Source organism: Phacochoerus africanus, chromosome 3 (genome assembly GCF_016906955.1).
Source record: "Phacochoerus africanus isolate WHEZ1 chromosome 3, ROS_Pafr_v1, whole genome shotgun sequence".
NCBI classification, from domain to species: Eukaryota; Metazoa; Chordata; class Mammalia; order Artiodactyla; family Suidae; genus Phacochoerus; species Phacochoerus africanus.
In genome coordinates this window covers 187,043,040-187,058,841 of record NC_062546.1, presented here as the reverse complement: position 1 = coordinate 187,058,841, position 15,802 = coordinate 187,043,040, and the positions used below count along the sequence as shown (strand labels likewise).

Genomic DNA, 15,802 nt, shown 5'->3' with positions numbered 1-15,802 from the left:
CCTGTCCCAGGCCTGGCTCTGGTGCGGAACAAGGCGTGAGCCAGTGTGGGACAGAAGTGGGTGGAAGGGACACGGATGGGGGGGCGGAGGCCGGGACTGGGCCAGGCCAGGCTGGTGAGCGAGCAGCGGTGACAAACGGGCTGTGCGGGGGCCGAGGGGCGGGGGGCGGACGGCGGCTGATTTATCTGGGTTATTTATGCCGCGGACGAGGCAGGAGAAGCGGTTAATGAGAGTCCCAGCGAGGGGGGTGGGGAGGCCTGGACGTGATCTGAGGCAACTGAAGAGGGTTAGCGTCCTGCCGCCAGGCCCTGCCCCCACCGCCCGCCCACACTCTGCGCCCCCAGCCCGGTCCTGGGGCGGGGCCAGCACAGCCCTGACCCCTTTCCTGTGGCTGGTACTCACGACCCTGCGTCTCGTTTCAGGGATGCCCAAGCCGAGGCGGTGGGTCACTAATATTGAAGGGGACCAGGTCCAAGATCGAGGGGCAGCTGGAGACACTAGGGAGGGAGGCTGTGAAAGGGAGAAGATGAAAAATCTCAGCTGGTCAGAAGTGGTACCAAGTCTGTGGGGCTGTGGGGGAGGGTTGGGATGGGAAGAGGCAAATGTGGACGTGGTGGGCAGGTGGCTGAGGCTGGAGAGGGCAAAGGGCATTGGGGTATACAGATCCAGTGTCAGCCAGGAGTCATCACGGGGGCCTGAGAGGCAGAGATGGGGGGGTGCTGGTCCGAGCGAAGAGAGAGCTGGGGGGAAGAAGATTCAGGGAAGGAGGGGGAGAGGGCTTTGCAGCAGCAAAAGCTGCTGGGAGCAGATAAGGCGGCACAGCAGCAGGAGGGATTAAAGCTCCGAGGGGCAGGGGCGGGGGAGGCAGGGACATGGGGTAGGGGAGGCAGGGAGGCGAGGGTTGAGGGCAAGATACTCAGGCCAAGGAGAGGGGGGGCAGGATTTAATTAGAGGCCAATGGTGGTCGTCGCCTGGGAAAGAGGGGGGAGAGAAGGGATTCCTGACCATCTCTGCCGAGGAAGGGGACTTTTCCGCCACTGACGGAGCCCCATACCAGTCCGGGTAGCAGAGCTAAGTGGAGGGGGTGCCTTGCCGAGAGGAGGGCACAGGTGGATTGCTGCGGGATGGAGGGGAGTGGCAGGGGCCGGCCCTGGAAGCCGCTGAGCTCTGTCTAGAACTTGGATGTGCGGGACACGCAGTGCCTCCTCGAGGCGGCCCGAGGAACAGAGTGTCATGGGGACCTTGACAACAGCCAAGGGTGCCCAGCCAGCCCACCCTGGGATGGAGACCTCATCACGTCCAGGGTGACAAGGACCAGTGTTTTGGAGGGTTTCTTTGTGGGGAGGGTGTCGGCTTCCCCAGGTTCAAGCCTCGGACCCAGATGCCCCTCCCCACCACCCTGCCCTCCTGTCCTCCAAGCCTCCCGGACGGGGGCGCTGGGGGAGGGCGAAGCCTCTGCTCCCTCCAGACGGGAGCCGAGGGGTGGTTTGGAGACGGCCATGGGGGTGGAGGGGAGCCCAGAGGGAAGGAAGGGGAGGAGGAGGAAGGGGCGGGGGTGGGAGGCGGGGCAGAGTAATTGCATGTTTGTCAGTTCTCCTGTCTCTGCACACGAGGGAGCGTGTGGTGGTGGGTGTAACTTCGCCTCGAGGAGTCTCTGTCTGTTGGCAAAGGTGTCAGTGTGTCTGTCTCAGGGGTCTGTGCTCTCCTTGGCCCCTGCCCCCCACTTCATGTTTTAGGGAGCTCGGCTCTGGGCACACCCAGCTGTGCTCCGTGCTGATGCGGCAGATGTGGCGGGGCCCCAGCTGTGCCTGCTTCCCGGAGAGGGGGAGGGGGCTGCAATCTGCTCCCCCGATAATGGCTGCTAAGTGCCAGGGGGAGGGGATGGAGATGGGGGTGGAATGAGGCCCGGGTGGGAGGGAGACGTGGGCCCTGCCCCCGCCCCACCCCATCCTGGCCAGCCTCCCCCCAATCTGTGTTCTTGGCTCGGCCTCTCCCTGTGGCTGGCTCCTGAAGCCCATCCAAATTTCTCTCCAGGCTGGTCCCTGTCCCCAGCTCTCCTCTGTTGCCCCACCCAGCTTGGTGCCAGGGACCCACCCCGCTCCCCGGCCCCCAGCTCGCTCCCCCTCGCTGATTTTACAGAATAATCTTTTTATGGAAACCGAAAAAAAGCGCTAATGGCAGGAACGCACCCCTCCCCCGCATCCCTCCCCCCTCATCCCCACTTCCCACCCCGGTTCCCTCCGTTCTTGCGGGGCCAGCACCCTCCTACCCCTACAGGGCCAGTGAGGTCCCAGGGGTGGTGAAGGGGGCTTCCGGGACCCTCGCCTCCAGAGGCAGGGTGCCCCCCAAAGTAGAGGGGTGCTGGCCCCTCCTGTGGCAGACTAGGCTGGAGAGGAGGGGGGGCTCACAGCTTCTCTCCTTAGACCCCTGTCTACCTGAGCACACATACAACAGTGACTCCCTCTCGGGGGGAGGAGAGGGGGCACGCTAGAGACCTCAGGTTCACCAGCCCCCCTCCACTTGCAACAGTGACCCTGTCCCCTTCCAGCGCCTGTTCCCACCCCCACTGAGCCCAGGAGGGGGGTCTCGGGGGCCAGGGCCTGACACAGACTTATTGGATTTCACGGTGTTTTGCTGAGAAAATAATTAAATTATCATATTTATGATGAAGCTGCCATGGCCTCTGCCAACCACTCGGAACAGAAGGGTCACGACTGGGGGTGGGGTGGAGGGAGAGGAAGGGACCCAGCTCCTGGCCCTGTGGCCCGCTCCTTTCCCAGCCCTCCCCTTAGGGGACTGACCCCAGGCCCAGAGTAGGCATCTGAAGGTCCCTGTGGACCCCACACAGAGGTGACAGATATGGGCTGGAGGAACCAGGAATGAGAACCAGGAGAGGGGCTGAGTCAAGGCGGGTGTAGGGCAGGCTACAACACCAGGTCCCTTCACGTGCGCTCGGACACAGCCTACGGGGCTTACAGGTGGGCGGTTGCCCCTGGCCCAGCTCCTGAGAAAGCGCACCTTCCTAAAGGCCCAGCTCTGAGGCTCTGAAATCCTGGGCCCTGTCCCAGCCCCTGGTGCTGAGAGCCGGCCCCGGCACCCTGCTGCCTGCCACCCCTGCCTGCTGCCAGGACCCCCTCCTTCCTCCCACCCACGCCCTACCCCCCATTCTCTCCGGGTAATTAGATTCCTCTCAATTAGCAGATTACGATCATTACCAGCTCATCTGGCAGCTAAGCTCCGCACCCACAGCTGGAGAAAGGGGGGTGCCAGAAGGGCCACATGGGGGTCATGGGCAAACACGAGAGATGGCTGGGTTTCCCTGGGGCTTCAGGAATGTAGAAGCAAAACTAGGACCTCACTCCACCTCTCTCCGCAAAGGGCAGAGCCAGGGTGGTGGGAAGGGGCCAGGGTCCCTCCCCTCCCAGAACAGGAGTGTGCGCCTCTACAGGTAAAGGTACTGGCGCAGGCCCACCCTTCCTGCCAGGGAAGTAGGAGACACACACCAGGCCTCAAGTGGGGAAGAAACCCCCACCTCGCCAAGCCAGGCTGGGAGCAGATGGAGTTGGCAAAGCAGAAAAAGGGCCGGGGCCGGGGCTCGGCAGGAACCCAGGAGAGTGGGTGCCAGGCGATGCCACCTCGGGCCCACGGCTCCCAACCCCTGCGCCTGCTGCCCGCATCCCACCACCCGACCGAAATCCTTCCCCTCCAGAGCCTGAGCCAGGCCCAGTGAAGAGGAACTGGGAAGTGGCGCTGGGGTAGGGGTGAAGGTGGGGGCCAGCGGGCTGGGAGCCCGGAGGGCCTTCCTCCAGAGCAGCACGCGAGGCTGAGGCAGTGGGAGGGGGAGATATACCAGGGCTCCAGATTCATTATTCATGAGCCCGCAGCAACGACTCCAATTTAAATGCTAATGTGGGGGGGCCTGACTCAGCTGCCCCCCTTCCCCCCTCACCCCCAGCCCAGGCACAAGCGGAGTCCGCGCTGGCTCCAAGGCTCACCCAGGTTTATTAGGGAGTGGCGAGGGAGGCCCCCGGCCACCCATGTTGCTCCCCACGATGTGAAGAGCCTGCCTGGCTTCCTCCAGTCCCTCCTGGACAGAGGCTGGCCTTGCAGGCAGAAGCCTCAAGGGGTGCGGACAGGAGAGGAAGGCGGGGGGGGGCCTCCTGGCAGCCCCTTCAGAGGATGATCTGGTTGGTGAAGCTGCGGCTCAGCTCCTTGTGTGGCAGAACAATCGAGTTCAGGATGAGCACCTCAGCAGGGATCCGGACGCGGCAGCCTGCAGCGTGGACGAGGGCAGCAGGGGGAGGCCATGGGGAGGAGAGGGGGGGAAGGCGAGGGGCCAAGAGCTGGGGGCCACCGCCATCCGGGAGGGATCCTTCCCTGCCCATCTGTGCCCTGGCCTCCTGCCCCCAGTGACTCACACGGGACCTGGCGCATGGCAGGCACTTGGTAAATGTTTTCTAAAGACTAAACACACACACGCACATGCACACGCAACACATGCTCCCATAGGGCACAGCCATCACCACCTGTGGAGGTTTCTCCCCGCCTAGGGCCCTGGGACGCGTACCTAGGATGGTGATAGCGGGCAGAAGCTTCCCATCCTTGAAGAGGCTCTCACTGTCCATGTGGGCTCGGGGGTCGTTGGGATTGGGGTCATTGGGGGTACCTTCCACGCGGGCCCAGCGCCCCACCGTGCTGCCCCAGCCTACGATGCTGTGTAGGACACACGTGTGCTCCTGCCAAACAGGATGATGGGAGGTGCAGAGCTCGCGGGCTTGGCCCCTCCCCTCAGCCACTTGGGACACCACGCCCTGCTGTGTGTCACGGTGCCTACCTGCAGCGTGGCCCCATGGAGGACAATGCTCTCTCGGAGCCGCACACCCTCGCCCACAGTCACCCCCTCTCCGATGGAGACGTTGGGGCCCAGCTGTGGAGAAGAGAAGAACCATGTGCCTCGGGAAGCCTTGCAGGGCCCCAAATCTACTCCCTTCCTAGAACAGGTAAGGGGAAAGGGACCTGCTATCAGGACAGGCTGTGACAAAGTGGAGGGACCGGCCCTCTGAGCTCAGGGGGTATCTGCGTCGGCCCACCCATCCTGACAGCCACCCTTCCTCCCCAGGGCTGGCCCACGGCTTACCACAGCCGATGGGGCCACCTTAGCTGTCGGGTGGATGTAAACATTTCCTAGAAGCAGAAGAGAAGATCTGAGGGCAAATTCCCCAAACCACACCTCATTCAGGGAGGCTGGGGACTGAGGTCAGGGGTCATGGCTCAGAGCCTAGAAGGGCTGGGCTGAGGGGCAAAAGTTAGGAACCGGGGCAGCATGGGTACCTCGAATCCGTGGACCCCCTGGGGTGTGCTTGGCCAGGCGTTCTGGGTGAGTGAGCTGGTACTGGCTCAGATAGAGGCGAGAGGCGTAGAGGGCTGAGCTGGGGGCCACAAAATGGAATGCAACTCAGGGGCCAGTGGGGCCTGTGGCCACCACCCCAAAACCTTACCCTCTGCCCCACCCCCTGCCACCCAACCACCCCATCATCAGAAGCCCCTCCCATACCCCGCGGACTTGATCTGGCTCCAGATACCATCGGTGAGGTGCACGTAGATCTGGCCCTGCCCAGCCAGGGCTGCGAACACATCCTGCTCCAGGCGGATGGTCCCTGCCCCTGGCCACAAGACTGAAGAGTCCTCCCTGGCAGAGAGGAAGGGATGCTGACATCAGCTACCCAGCTGGGCCTCACAGGCTCTGGAGCATAGGAACCAGAGGGCATCCCACTGCCTCGCCAGGTCTGGTCAAATCCGCTCCCAAGGGATGCTCGTCCCAGGAAGTTCTCCTCCCACCCTCACCCACATCATCCCCCTCCTCCTGGGGCTGGGGTGCCATCCCAGGGGAGCCCCAGGCACAGACCTGCTGCCCACCCTGCCCCACATCCAGAAGGAGCTCGACCGGACCTGGCTTCCCCCAACCTCTCCCACCCCGCATCCACTCCTCTGAGCCCCGCCTCTGCTCACCCTCCCTCTCACTGGATGGAATGAAACACAGACAGACTCACCCCAGAGGAAGGCAGCTGGTGAGGGCAGAGACAGTCACAGAAAGAGAGGGAGAGAGAGATGGTGGAGATGCCAGCTCAGCAGAAACAGACAGAGAGATGGAGAGAGAAGCAGAGAGATGGCTGGGAGTGAGAAGATGGCGATGAGGGAATGAGGCATGAGATGGGGAGACGGGCAGGGGAGGAGGGGGTGGAGGCAGGGGTCCACAGAAGAGGACAAGTCCCAGGTCTAGGAGGACCACCCCTGGACTGTGGCTTGTGGCAAGCAGGGCTCAGGGGCACTGGGCTCCCAGGGAAGCCTCAGCCTGAGTGAATTAGTGAGTGAGTGTGTGTGTGTGTGTGTGTGTGTGTGTGTGTGTGTCTGCACCCAGGCCCGTGTGCACCCAAGTGTGTGTGTTGCCGTCTGTTCTGAAAGACATCTCTGGGACACTCGGGGCTGGAGAGAAATGGACCAGAAGGGGAGTGGGCAGGTGGTGACAGAAGAGGAACTGGGATGGATAAGGAAGAGGGACAGAATGAGGTTAGGAGGGGCGGGACCGGGAGGCTCGGCTGGAGATGACAAGTGGCGAGGAGAAGGAAGGTGATCGGGTGGAGACGGAGCCTGCAGGGACTCGGGTGGGGGGTGGGGGTGGGGGGTCCTGTGGCTGGGGGCACGTGGGGTCCCAGGGCCACGGAGCCTGCCTCACAGTTGCCCATCCTGCTGATTACGCTGGAAGACTTCCCCGAGGGGCTTCAGGGCTTCTGGGGAAAAGAGGTAGATGCCACAGTTGATGATGTCACTGACAAACGTGCTGGGTTTCTCCACATAGTGCAGGACCTGAGGACAACGTGCAGGAGAGGCCACTGCCGCCACCCCCTCAGACCCTCTGGCCTCCAGGTCCTCCCTGCTGCTGGGGTGGTCTTTCTGGAATGCACACTGCATCTTGCTACTGGCCTTCACCTTCGAGCGAAGTCTGAACTTCATGCCTCTCCTCTCCCTGCCTCCCAGCCCTTCCACACTCAACTCCGTGCTATTGCACACATGCGCCTGGAGTGCCCGTTCCCATCTCTTCAGCTGGAAGACTCAGCTTTGGCACTAGCACTTCCTCTGTGGGTCCACTCCTGTCTGCCCAAGAGACGGTGTCTCAGGTCTGGGCACCCTGGACCTCTGGCCACCCCTCACCAGCAGCACTTCTATCATTTGTGATGGTTGGTTTTTGACTGTCTCTCCCACTCGTGCGAGGTTCCTGAGAAGCAGGGAGTGCCCTTTGGCTCTATTTCTTTCACACCTAGCTAGTGCCTAGCACAAAACTTCAAAATAAAATTCATGTGTGTGTATGTGTGTGTTTATATGTATTGCTTTGTTTCATTTTTTTTTTAAGGGCTGCAGGTGCGACATATGGAAATTCCCAGGTTAGGGGTCATTATCGTAACTACAGCTGCCAGCCTACACCACAGCCACAGCAATGCCAGATCCAAGCCACATCTGCAACCACTGCCGCAGTTTGTGGCAACCCCAGATCCTTAACCCACTGAGGCTGGGGATCGAATCTGCGTCCTCACAGATACTAGTAAGGTTCATTTCCACTGCACCACAATGGGAACTCTTGTTTACATGTTTGTTTTTGCTTTTTAGGGCCACATTGGCAGCATATGAAGGTTCCCAGGCTAGAGGTCCAATTGGAGCTGTAGCTGCCAGCCTACACCAGAGCCACAACAATGTAGGATCTGAGCCGCATCTGTGACCTGCAACACTGCTCACCGCAACACCGGATCCTTAACCCACTGAGCGAGGCAAGGGATCGAACCCGCAACCTCATGGCTCCTAGTCGGATTTGTTAACCGCTGATCCACGAAGGGAACTCCCTATATGTGTTTTTAATACTAAAGCTTGAACAAATAAAAGGGGTGCATGGAAGTCAGTTACGCTTAGGGGCAGGAAGCTTTGCACAAACAGGGACAGAGACCCTCTGCCTTGCTGATTATGCTCTGACCTCTGTGATTATCAAGGTGCTATGCTGTTTCCTGTCTCCGGGCCTTTGCACATGCTGTTCCCTCTACCTTCAATGCCTTCCTGTCCCCCTCATCTAGAATAATTGAAAACCCAGCTCAGAGCCTGCCTTGTCTAGGGAGCCCCCCATCCCCGCCCATGCAAGGTCGGGCTGGGCCTCCTTTTGTGCTCCCATAGCGCCCTGATCACATATCTACCGGAGCACCACACCCACAGACATTAACTGTTACCCCTTCAGTCTCACCAATCTCTCTAGAAGGGATATACGATGAACAGCTGCAACTGTTTGACAAGATGGGCCCACCCCAAAGTGTTCCAGCACTTTCTAGAACAGAGGGATTGGGGAATGACGATACACAGAGGAAGTGCCCAGCTAGCCCCTCTGCTCTCACCTCATGCGTTTGTGGATTCTCTACGATGCAGCCGTAGTTGAGGGATTGTGTCCTGTTAGCCTGAAAAACAGACACACTGAGACGGTGACCTGCCAACTTCAGGGCAGCGAGGTCTGTTTTCTCTTTTTCTTTCCCTCCTCTGTGGCACCTGGCACGCAGCTCTGCCACGGACAGGCCTTCAGCAAGGGTGAGAACTGACAGCTGTGCCCAGCTCCCCACTGCTGAGCAGCCAAAGGGCTCTCGGTCTCCACTGCCACCTCCACCACTGCTGGGGCTTCTAGCTCATTCCAGCCCTGGTTCCACTCCACACCACCTCCACCCTCTGCTGCCCCTGCCTCCCCCAACACTCTCATTCCAGAAACCTCCCTGGATCACCCCCTCTGCATCCTCCAGCCCTCCTGGGCCCCTCACCGTGGTGCCAAGGAGCAAGAAGGGGTGAGGCCGGTGTCTGTGGGCATCCAGCATGGCGCTCAAGGGGAAGTCGGAGCAGACATCAGCGTTGAGCACAAAGAAGGCCTCGGGGCTTCCAGCCAGGATCTGGTCCCGGAAATGGTAGAGACCACCGCCTGTGCCCAGGGGAGCAAATTCCTGCAGGTACCTGTCCCCAGGGCCCCCCAGGCCAGCTCAGTGAGATCAGAGGAGATGGCACAAGCCTGGGCACCTAACTCCTCCTGCTCCCAGGGGTACACCTGTCCAAGGCCCACAGAGAAACTCAATACCCTCAGGGATTCAGAGACCCCAAAAAGGACCCTCCTAGTGTGTGCGGGTGCAGTCCAGCAAACTGACTCAACCCCACCCCTGAGATCCCAGGTTTAGGGCACTGCCCCCGACCCCCATACATCACGTGCCCACAAACACCTGATTGGAAGGTTAAACTCCTGCTGCGCTGCTTCTAGGAACCGGGTAAGGGGCTCATCAGGTTGGTAGAAGCCAATGAGCAGGATCTCCTGCATCCCAGGGACCTGGGGACAAGGGAAGAGGTTGGGAGAGGAAAATACCCAATAGAAGGGAATGACAGGAGGGAGAAGTCCCTGGTCCTGGCCCAGAAGTCTGGTGACCACAGTTTCGTTCTCAGCTGTGGGGCCCCTGGGGACTCACTCTACCACTCTGGCCTGTTTTTCCCTCTGGACAATAAATGAGGAAGTTGGAGGACGTCTCCGCCCCCGATCTTTTACTGTTTTATTACTGTTACCCCCTGTCCCCTCATATCTGAATTGGGACTCACACTAGGAAAGATTTTTGATTACCAAGCCGTGTTAAGTAAGCATCCATTCATCGCACCTTCCCATATCGATTATCTGTCAATCTAGTTTGAGGGGAGGATACCATTTATCACGTGCCTACTTGTACAAGGCACTTTACAAACATCATTGCAAGCTTCGCCACCCCACAAAGCAGGTCGAATTACTCCCATTTTATTGCTTTTTAGGGCCACAGCTGCGGCATATGGAAGTTCCCAGGCTAGGGGTCGAATCGGAGATGCAGCTGCCAGCCTTCACCAGAGCCACAGCAATGTGGGATCTGAGCCGCCTCTGCGATCCACACCACAGCTCACGGCAATGCTGGATCCTTTAACCCACTGAGCGAGGCCAGGGATTGAACCTGCGTCCTCATGGATGCTAGTCGGGTTCGTTACCACTGAGCCACAACAGGAAGTCTCATCATCACTCCCATTTTACAAATAAGGAAAACTAAGACTCAAAAAGGGTGGGAAATTAGCTCAAGTGTTTAGAGCAGGCAGAGACTGGATTCAAATGAAACCTTGCCTGTCCCAATACCAAAAATGACAAAGAAATTAGCTCCACGGTGAGCGAGGGTATGAGTTCTGTGCTTTGCTATCATTAAGCTACAGTGTTAAACTGTCTCTTAAGTTCCTGCCTGATCTCACAGTCCATGCTTTAAAAACAGGAGTGAAATCTAAGCACACAGCCAGGTGAGAGACCAGGTTAGGGGGAGACAGCAGGGCAGTTGCACTGCACAACTCCTGGGGGCGCCATTCACACTGTCATTTGTAAATGGCGGTCCCTGAAGTTATGCCTCATGGGAAGGTTACAGCTGGGAAAGGGGACTATATGGCATGAAGATGAGCAGGAAGGGAGGTGGGAGAGGGAAGCCTCTGGCATTACCTGGGCACAAGCCTCAATGTGGTGCTGAATCATAGGGACCCCCGCCACAGGAAACAGGGGTTTGGGCACCTCAAAAGACAGAGGCCTGAAGCGAGTCCCTGGGAGAGAAGAAAGAAGCAAATTTCAGCTTCCTTTCTCCCTCTGCCCCCACCCCAACAACCACTCCAGCCCAACCTCCTCCCCCCATTCCCCTAGCTCCTCACCCTTTTGGGGGCCTCCAATCAGGATCACAGCTTTCAGCATGATGTCGATTGCTACCTAAACCTCAAATCCCAACAAAGAAGTCAGGCTCAGATCTCACACCCCAATCCGGGAACCAGACTCACACCCCAACCAAACCCCAAACCCCAAACGGCAACCTTTAGTCCTCTCCAAGGTTGTAAATCCGAAGTTCCTGCACAGCCCTGCCCTGGACACATCAACTCATAAGTCCCACAAATCTCAAATCCCACCCAGATTCCAGCTGGCCTTCAAATCCCACAGTGATCCCACCAAATTCTGAAATTCACACCCCATTTGACCCCTAACAGACTTCCCTCTGGCCACAAATTCAGCAACCTCAGAAACTCAGCAAGATATGCCTTCTCAGATCCCAAATCTCAAAAAAAACCACCCTGTAAACCCAAACCCACAGAGTCCCCATTACTGCATCCTCCTTCTAGATGTTAAGCCCTGAACCCCAATTGTGAACCATGAATACTGAAGCTGAGTTCCAAATATTTAACTACAACCCTAAGAATGAATCCTAAGTACTGAACTAACGCTGATCCACATCTGATGCATCCCAAATCCCAGCAAAAATCCCTGAAACCTAAAACTAACCTCTAGATGATGACCTCTGAATCAAAAGACGGATTTCTTTGGCATCCCAAACACCGAACCTACCAACTCCCTGAGTACCGAAAGTGACAAGTACTGAATCTCTGGACTGACTGCTGACCCTCTGAACCCCACAACTGACTATGTCTAACAAACGCCCTAGCCTCGCGTAGCGAGGAGTTGTGGGACCCAGCACAGCGGAAGTGCGGAGAGCGAGCAGAGTCGCTCTGTCAGCCGGCCGTGCCCGGCCCTCTACCCCTTACACCACCCCTCCACCAGCTCTCTTTACCACTAGCTCTCTTTTGCCAGATTTGTGGCCCGCTACTGCTTGCTCCTTCCGCGCACGTGTCTTCTCGCAACTCGCGAGAACTCCTTCGCGAAGTCTTCTGGGAATTGTAGTTTCTAATAGTTCCTCGCTTTCTAACCGAGCGATAGGAGGTGGGACTTAAGGGAGATCACGGGGGCGTGGCCAAGGGATTGAGGGGGCGGGTCTAATAGTGAAGAAAGGCGGGGCCTGAGAAGCAGTAGTTGGAATTTAGGAACAGGACCTAGGAAAAGGCCCAGGGATAGCAGCCAAAACCGAGAGCCAAGTCACCGGGCAGAGCAAGTCTGGAGACCTGAGTGGGTGTGTCCACCCTTGAAATGGGAGGGGCCAGAATGCCTACCCCCCCGCCCCAGGAGAGGGTGGGGCTTGAGGTATACAAAGAAGGGAAGGCGAAGTCATAGACTTCTCTGCCAGTGCGTTTGTGAAGTGAACGAACTTTTGACCATGAGAGAAATCTTATCTCAGATTTACTGTCTGCAAAATGAAGCGCTGGACGAGACCCTCTCCAAACATTCTGACCCCAACATGCTGTGACCGTGGTTTGTTGGTCTGGAATAAGAGTGTGTGCGAGGGCAGGGGAAATGGAGTCTCGAAAGAACAGAACAGACCGGAGGGTCAGGGAGTGCAGCTTTATTAAGCAAGATGAAGGAGGGTTGTCGGTTCCACCCACCCCGGGCCTTGGAGCCAGGGCGAAGGGTCTGAGGGTCCCTTTCAGGCCACGTCTACGCGAGCAAAGCTCTGGTCCATGCCCAGGCTGTTCTCCACTACACCTCGTAGTTGCCGCTGTCCTCTGGCGTGGCCCGACGGACGGTCAGCGTGGTGTTGGTACTGCCGATCTTGAAGAGCACTCTGGGCGGGAAGAGAGGGTGGGCAGGGCCTTGGGTCAGTTTACAGGCGCCCAGGCAGGGCTAATTAACCAGCTCTGTTCTTTGCCTCCCAGTGCCCCGCCCCCATCCCATTTCCGCCAATTTTCTGGGCCCGGTCCCGCCCAAACTCTCACCCAAGCTCCCGCTCCAGGCGCTGTCCTTGAGGCAAGTCTCCCCGCCTCGCCTGTCATCCTCATCGTTGTCTACGCCGTCCTTGGCCCAGCCCACGTCCGGCGCAGGTTCGCCCAGGATCTCCGCTGTCAGCGTTACAGTGGTGCCTTTGCGCGCCTTGGTGTTATCCGGTCCCTTCTTAATCTTCTCCGGGACTAGACGAAGGAAAAGGGAACTCCCCCCAGTGAGGGACCTAGAGGTGAGGCGGGTTGTTACCCTGCTCTAAATACGAGATGGATTTAAGCTCGCTGTGTGACGTTGGGCTAATCTTTAGCTTCTCTGGGGCTTCATCACTCAGTTGTCAAACAGGATTAATCCTGCCCCTCTCAGAAGTGAATGAAGGCTCAAAAGAGATACTACATACAGCAGAAATTGACAGGACATTGTAAATCAACTATAATAATTTTTTAAAATAATTATATAAATATTAAAAAAGACAGAGAGGAGTTCCCATCGTGGTGCAGTGGTTAACGAATCCGACTAGGAACCATGAGGTTTCGGGTTCGGTCCCTGCCCTTGCTCAGTGGGTTAAGGATCCGGCGTTGCCGTGAGTTGTGGTGTAGGTTGCAGATGCGGCTCGGATCCCGCGTTGCTGTGACTCTGGCGTAGGCTGGTGGCTACAGCTCCGATTCGACCCCTAGCCTGGGAACCTCCATATGCCGAGGAAGCGGCCCAAGAAATAGCAAAAAGACCAAAAAAAAAAAGAGAGAGAGAGAGACTGCAGATCAAAGCCCTGGAATGTTCACACATTTCATGGTGCCTTGGAAATTGCCCTGGGCTGGGAGCCAAAAGACCAGAGCTCAAACCCTGGCTGGACTCGGCTGTGGGCGCCCGCTGGGTGGTGCAGCTCTGCACAGTGGCGCTGGACCCAGAGCGCGCCTACCTTCCACGAGGATGCGCGCTGAGTCGGAGCACTGGCCGAAGGGGTTGGTTATGTTGATGCTATACTGGCCCAGGTCTGCCAGCTCGCCATCGCGCACCACCAGTGCGACTATGTCAGGGTCTTCGAAGACGTAGCGATACTTGGACCCGTCGCGCAGCTCCTTGCCGTCCTTTGTCCAGCGGATGAATGGGCCCGGAAAAGCCGAAATGCGGCAAGTCAGCTTGGCCGCGCTGCCCTCGATCAGCACGACATCCTTCAGCGGCTCCAGCACTCGCGGCGGCCCCTTCTCGCGCAGCTCCTTCCGGGACCTATCCGCGGGCCCAGCTCTCTGACACGGCTCTGGCCGGCCCGCAGCCTTGTCCATCCGTACATCCCCCCCAGCCCGCCCCCTCGGCCCACTAGACCTCTTTAAACAGGGAAGGGTGTGTAAGGAAGTCAGCGACCCCTGAATTGTTACCCTGATAAAAACGATCTACTGGGAGTTCCCCGGTTAACGAATCCGACTAGGAACCATGAGGTTGCGGGTTCGATCCCTGCCCTTGCTCAGTGCATTGACGATCCGGCATTGCCGTGAGCTGTGGTGTAGCCGTGAGCTGTGGTGTAGGTTGCAGACGCGGCTCGGATCCTGCGTTGCTGTGGCTCTGGCATAGGCTAGTGGCTACAGCTCTGATGGGACCCCTAGCCTGGGAACCTCCATATGCCGTGGGAGCGGCCCAAGAAGTGGCAAAAAGACAAACAAACAAACAAAAAAACCCGACCTACTCTGTGTCTGTCGGCCGCTTTTCCACACCTCAGTAACAACTCTCCCTTAAGTCCAGTGACTCCAGTGGCCGGGGACACTGTGTTCTGCCTCTCCCCAGCCCCCAAATGCAGGAATGAGCGTTCTGCACTCCACCTGTCTTCCCCCGCAGGTTCCCCAGGGGTCCCCCTCACCTGTGGCCCAGGTAAGAGGCCTAGATGCGAATGGTGGCTTTCTGGACCTGGGGGTCATTGATATCTAGGGTACATCCCTGAGGTGGGGCTGCAGCTGCCGGTTTTTTGGCGGGAGCTGCTTTGGACATCTGAGGGGCAGGACACAACCAGGAGTTTGGGCTGACACAGAGACTCTGACCTTCAGCCTTTCCCCTGCGGAATCAGAAGATTCCCTGAAGTGGGAGTGTCCACGGCTGATTTGAGGATGTAGACTCACTATGACGGGTCGACTTCGGACCTTGGGTCCACTGGCTCAGTAGCAAGAGGCACGGAGCCCTTCCAGATGGCACAGCAGGGGCACGGGCAGGTGCTCAGCCCTGGGCCCAGGTTTTGTTTTTTGTTGTTTTTTTTTGTCTTTTTGCTATTTCTTTGGGCCGCTCCTGTGGCATATGGATGTTCCCAGGCTAGGGGGCCAATCGGAGCTGTAGCCACTGGCCTACGCCAGAGCCACAGCAACGCGGGATCCGAGCCGCGTCTGCAACCTACACCACAACTCACGGCAACGCCGGATCGTCAATGCACTGAGCAAGGGCAGGGATCGAACCCGCAACCTCATGGTTCCTAGTCGGATTCGTTAACCACTGCGCCACGAAGGAAACTCCCCTGGGCCCAGGTTTTATAGATCGCTCCCCTCCTTGCCTTGTTTGGCATGGTTGCCCCAAGCCCCTGGGGACCCCAGCCCCTGCCTCCTTAACCCAGGCTGATTCCTTATTTAGCCTGAGGGTGCCTGGGATGCTGGCTCAGCCACTGGGACAGCCCCCCCCCCGGGGGGGGGAACCCGAGCAGCTCTGGGGTGCCCTATGTGTCAGCATTCTGACAGCTGGGCAGCTGGATGAGGCCTCATCCCTTCCCAGAGCAGGGGTATCCACCCCACTCCCAGGAGGACCAGAAAGGACCCCTGGTTGATAAGAGATTCAGCTCCCTGCTAGGGCAATATACACTCAGGTGGGTCTCTGGACACTGAGACAAGCTGCCCTTTCCAGGACATAGTTAAGGGGTGAGAGTGTTTGTGGGGATGTCCTTGAATGAAGCCAGAGTAGCAATGGACTTTACTGTCCATCTAGCCAATTATGATCCACGTGGCAATCACGACAAATCTGGAAATGCCTTACTTCCCTGACCCCAGGAATCTAGGGTTGTCATTTCCACACTGCCTCCTGGTGGCAAACTGGTATAAACCCAGAGGGAATCTTAGAGATTTTTAAGAAGAG

General features: G+C 58.2%; 2 protein-coding genes across 11 annotated transcripts; both read right to left on the bottom strand.

Annotated features, from left to right (window-relative positions):
* Positions 1-379: 379 nt before the first annotated feature.
* On the bottom strand, positions 380-11,742 carry GMPPA (GDP-mannose pyrophosphorylase A). Of its 10 annotated transcripts, XR_007134091.1 has the most exons (15): positions 11,378-11,723; positions 10,759-10,819; positions 10,556-10,653; positions 9,288-9,391; positions 8,841-9,027; positions 8,430-8,489; positions 6,734-6,864; positions 6,051-6,065; positions 5,555-5,689; positions 5,332-5,429; positions 5,138-5,184; positions 4,835-4,927; positions 4,568-4,736; positions 3,996-4,273; positions 380-510 (listed from the first exon to the last, which is right to left on the bottom strand). XR_007134091.1 is itself a non-coding variant. In XM_047773595.1 (14 exons), exons 2-14 carry the CDS (start codon positions 10,796-10,798, stop codon positions 4,173-4,175), a joined length of 1,278 nt encoding a protein of 425 aa, XP_047629551.1. In that variant the 5' UTR covers positions 10,799-10,819; positions 11,378-11,723; the 3' UTR covers positions 3,984-4,172. The 10 variants fall into 10 exon arrangements, 9 of the variants coding, with proteins under 9 accessions (XP_047629551.1, XP_047629553.1, XP_047629554.1 ...); XM_047773595.1 differs by lacking the exon at positions 380-510 and having other exon boundaries at positions 3,984-4,273; XM_047773597.1 differs by lacking the exons at positions 380-510; positions 6,051-6,065 and having other exon boundaries at positions 3,984-4,273; positions 11,378-11,722.
* Positions 11,743-12,323: 581 nt separating this feature from the next.
* SPEGNB (SPEG neighbor) lies at positions 12,324-14,680 on the bottom strand. The gene is given in 5 exon segments (XM_047770491.1): positions 12,324-12,466; positions 12,469-12,548; positions 12,750-12,891; positions 13,620-13,927; positions 14,553-14,680. Coding segments are annotated over 5 exon segments (714 nt in total). The 3' UTR covers positions 12,324-12,410.
* Positions 14,681-15,802: the final 1,122 nt, after the last annotated feature.

Bases quoted from the DNA above. Each gene is read 5' to 3' on its own strand.
- GMPPA (XM_047773592.1), bottom strand. From the start codon at position 10,798: ATGCTGAAAGCTGTGATCCTGATTGGAGGCCCCCAAAAGG. The intron at 5,430-5,554 runs GTATGGGAGGGG...TGTGGCCCCCAG, and splicing joins AGCCAGATCAAGTCCGCGGG to CTCAGCCCTCTACGCCTCTC. The intron at 4,928-5,137 runs GTAAGCCGTGGG...TCTTCTCCACAG, and splicing joins AGGTGGCCCCATCGGCTGTG to CTGGGCCCCAACGTCTCCAT.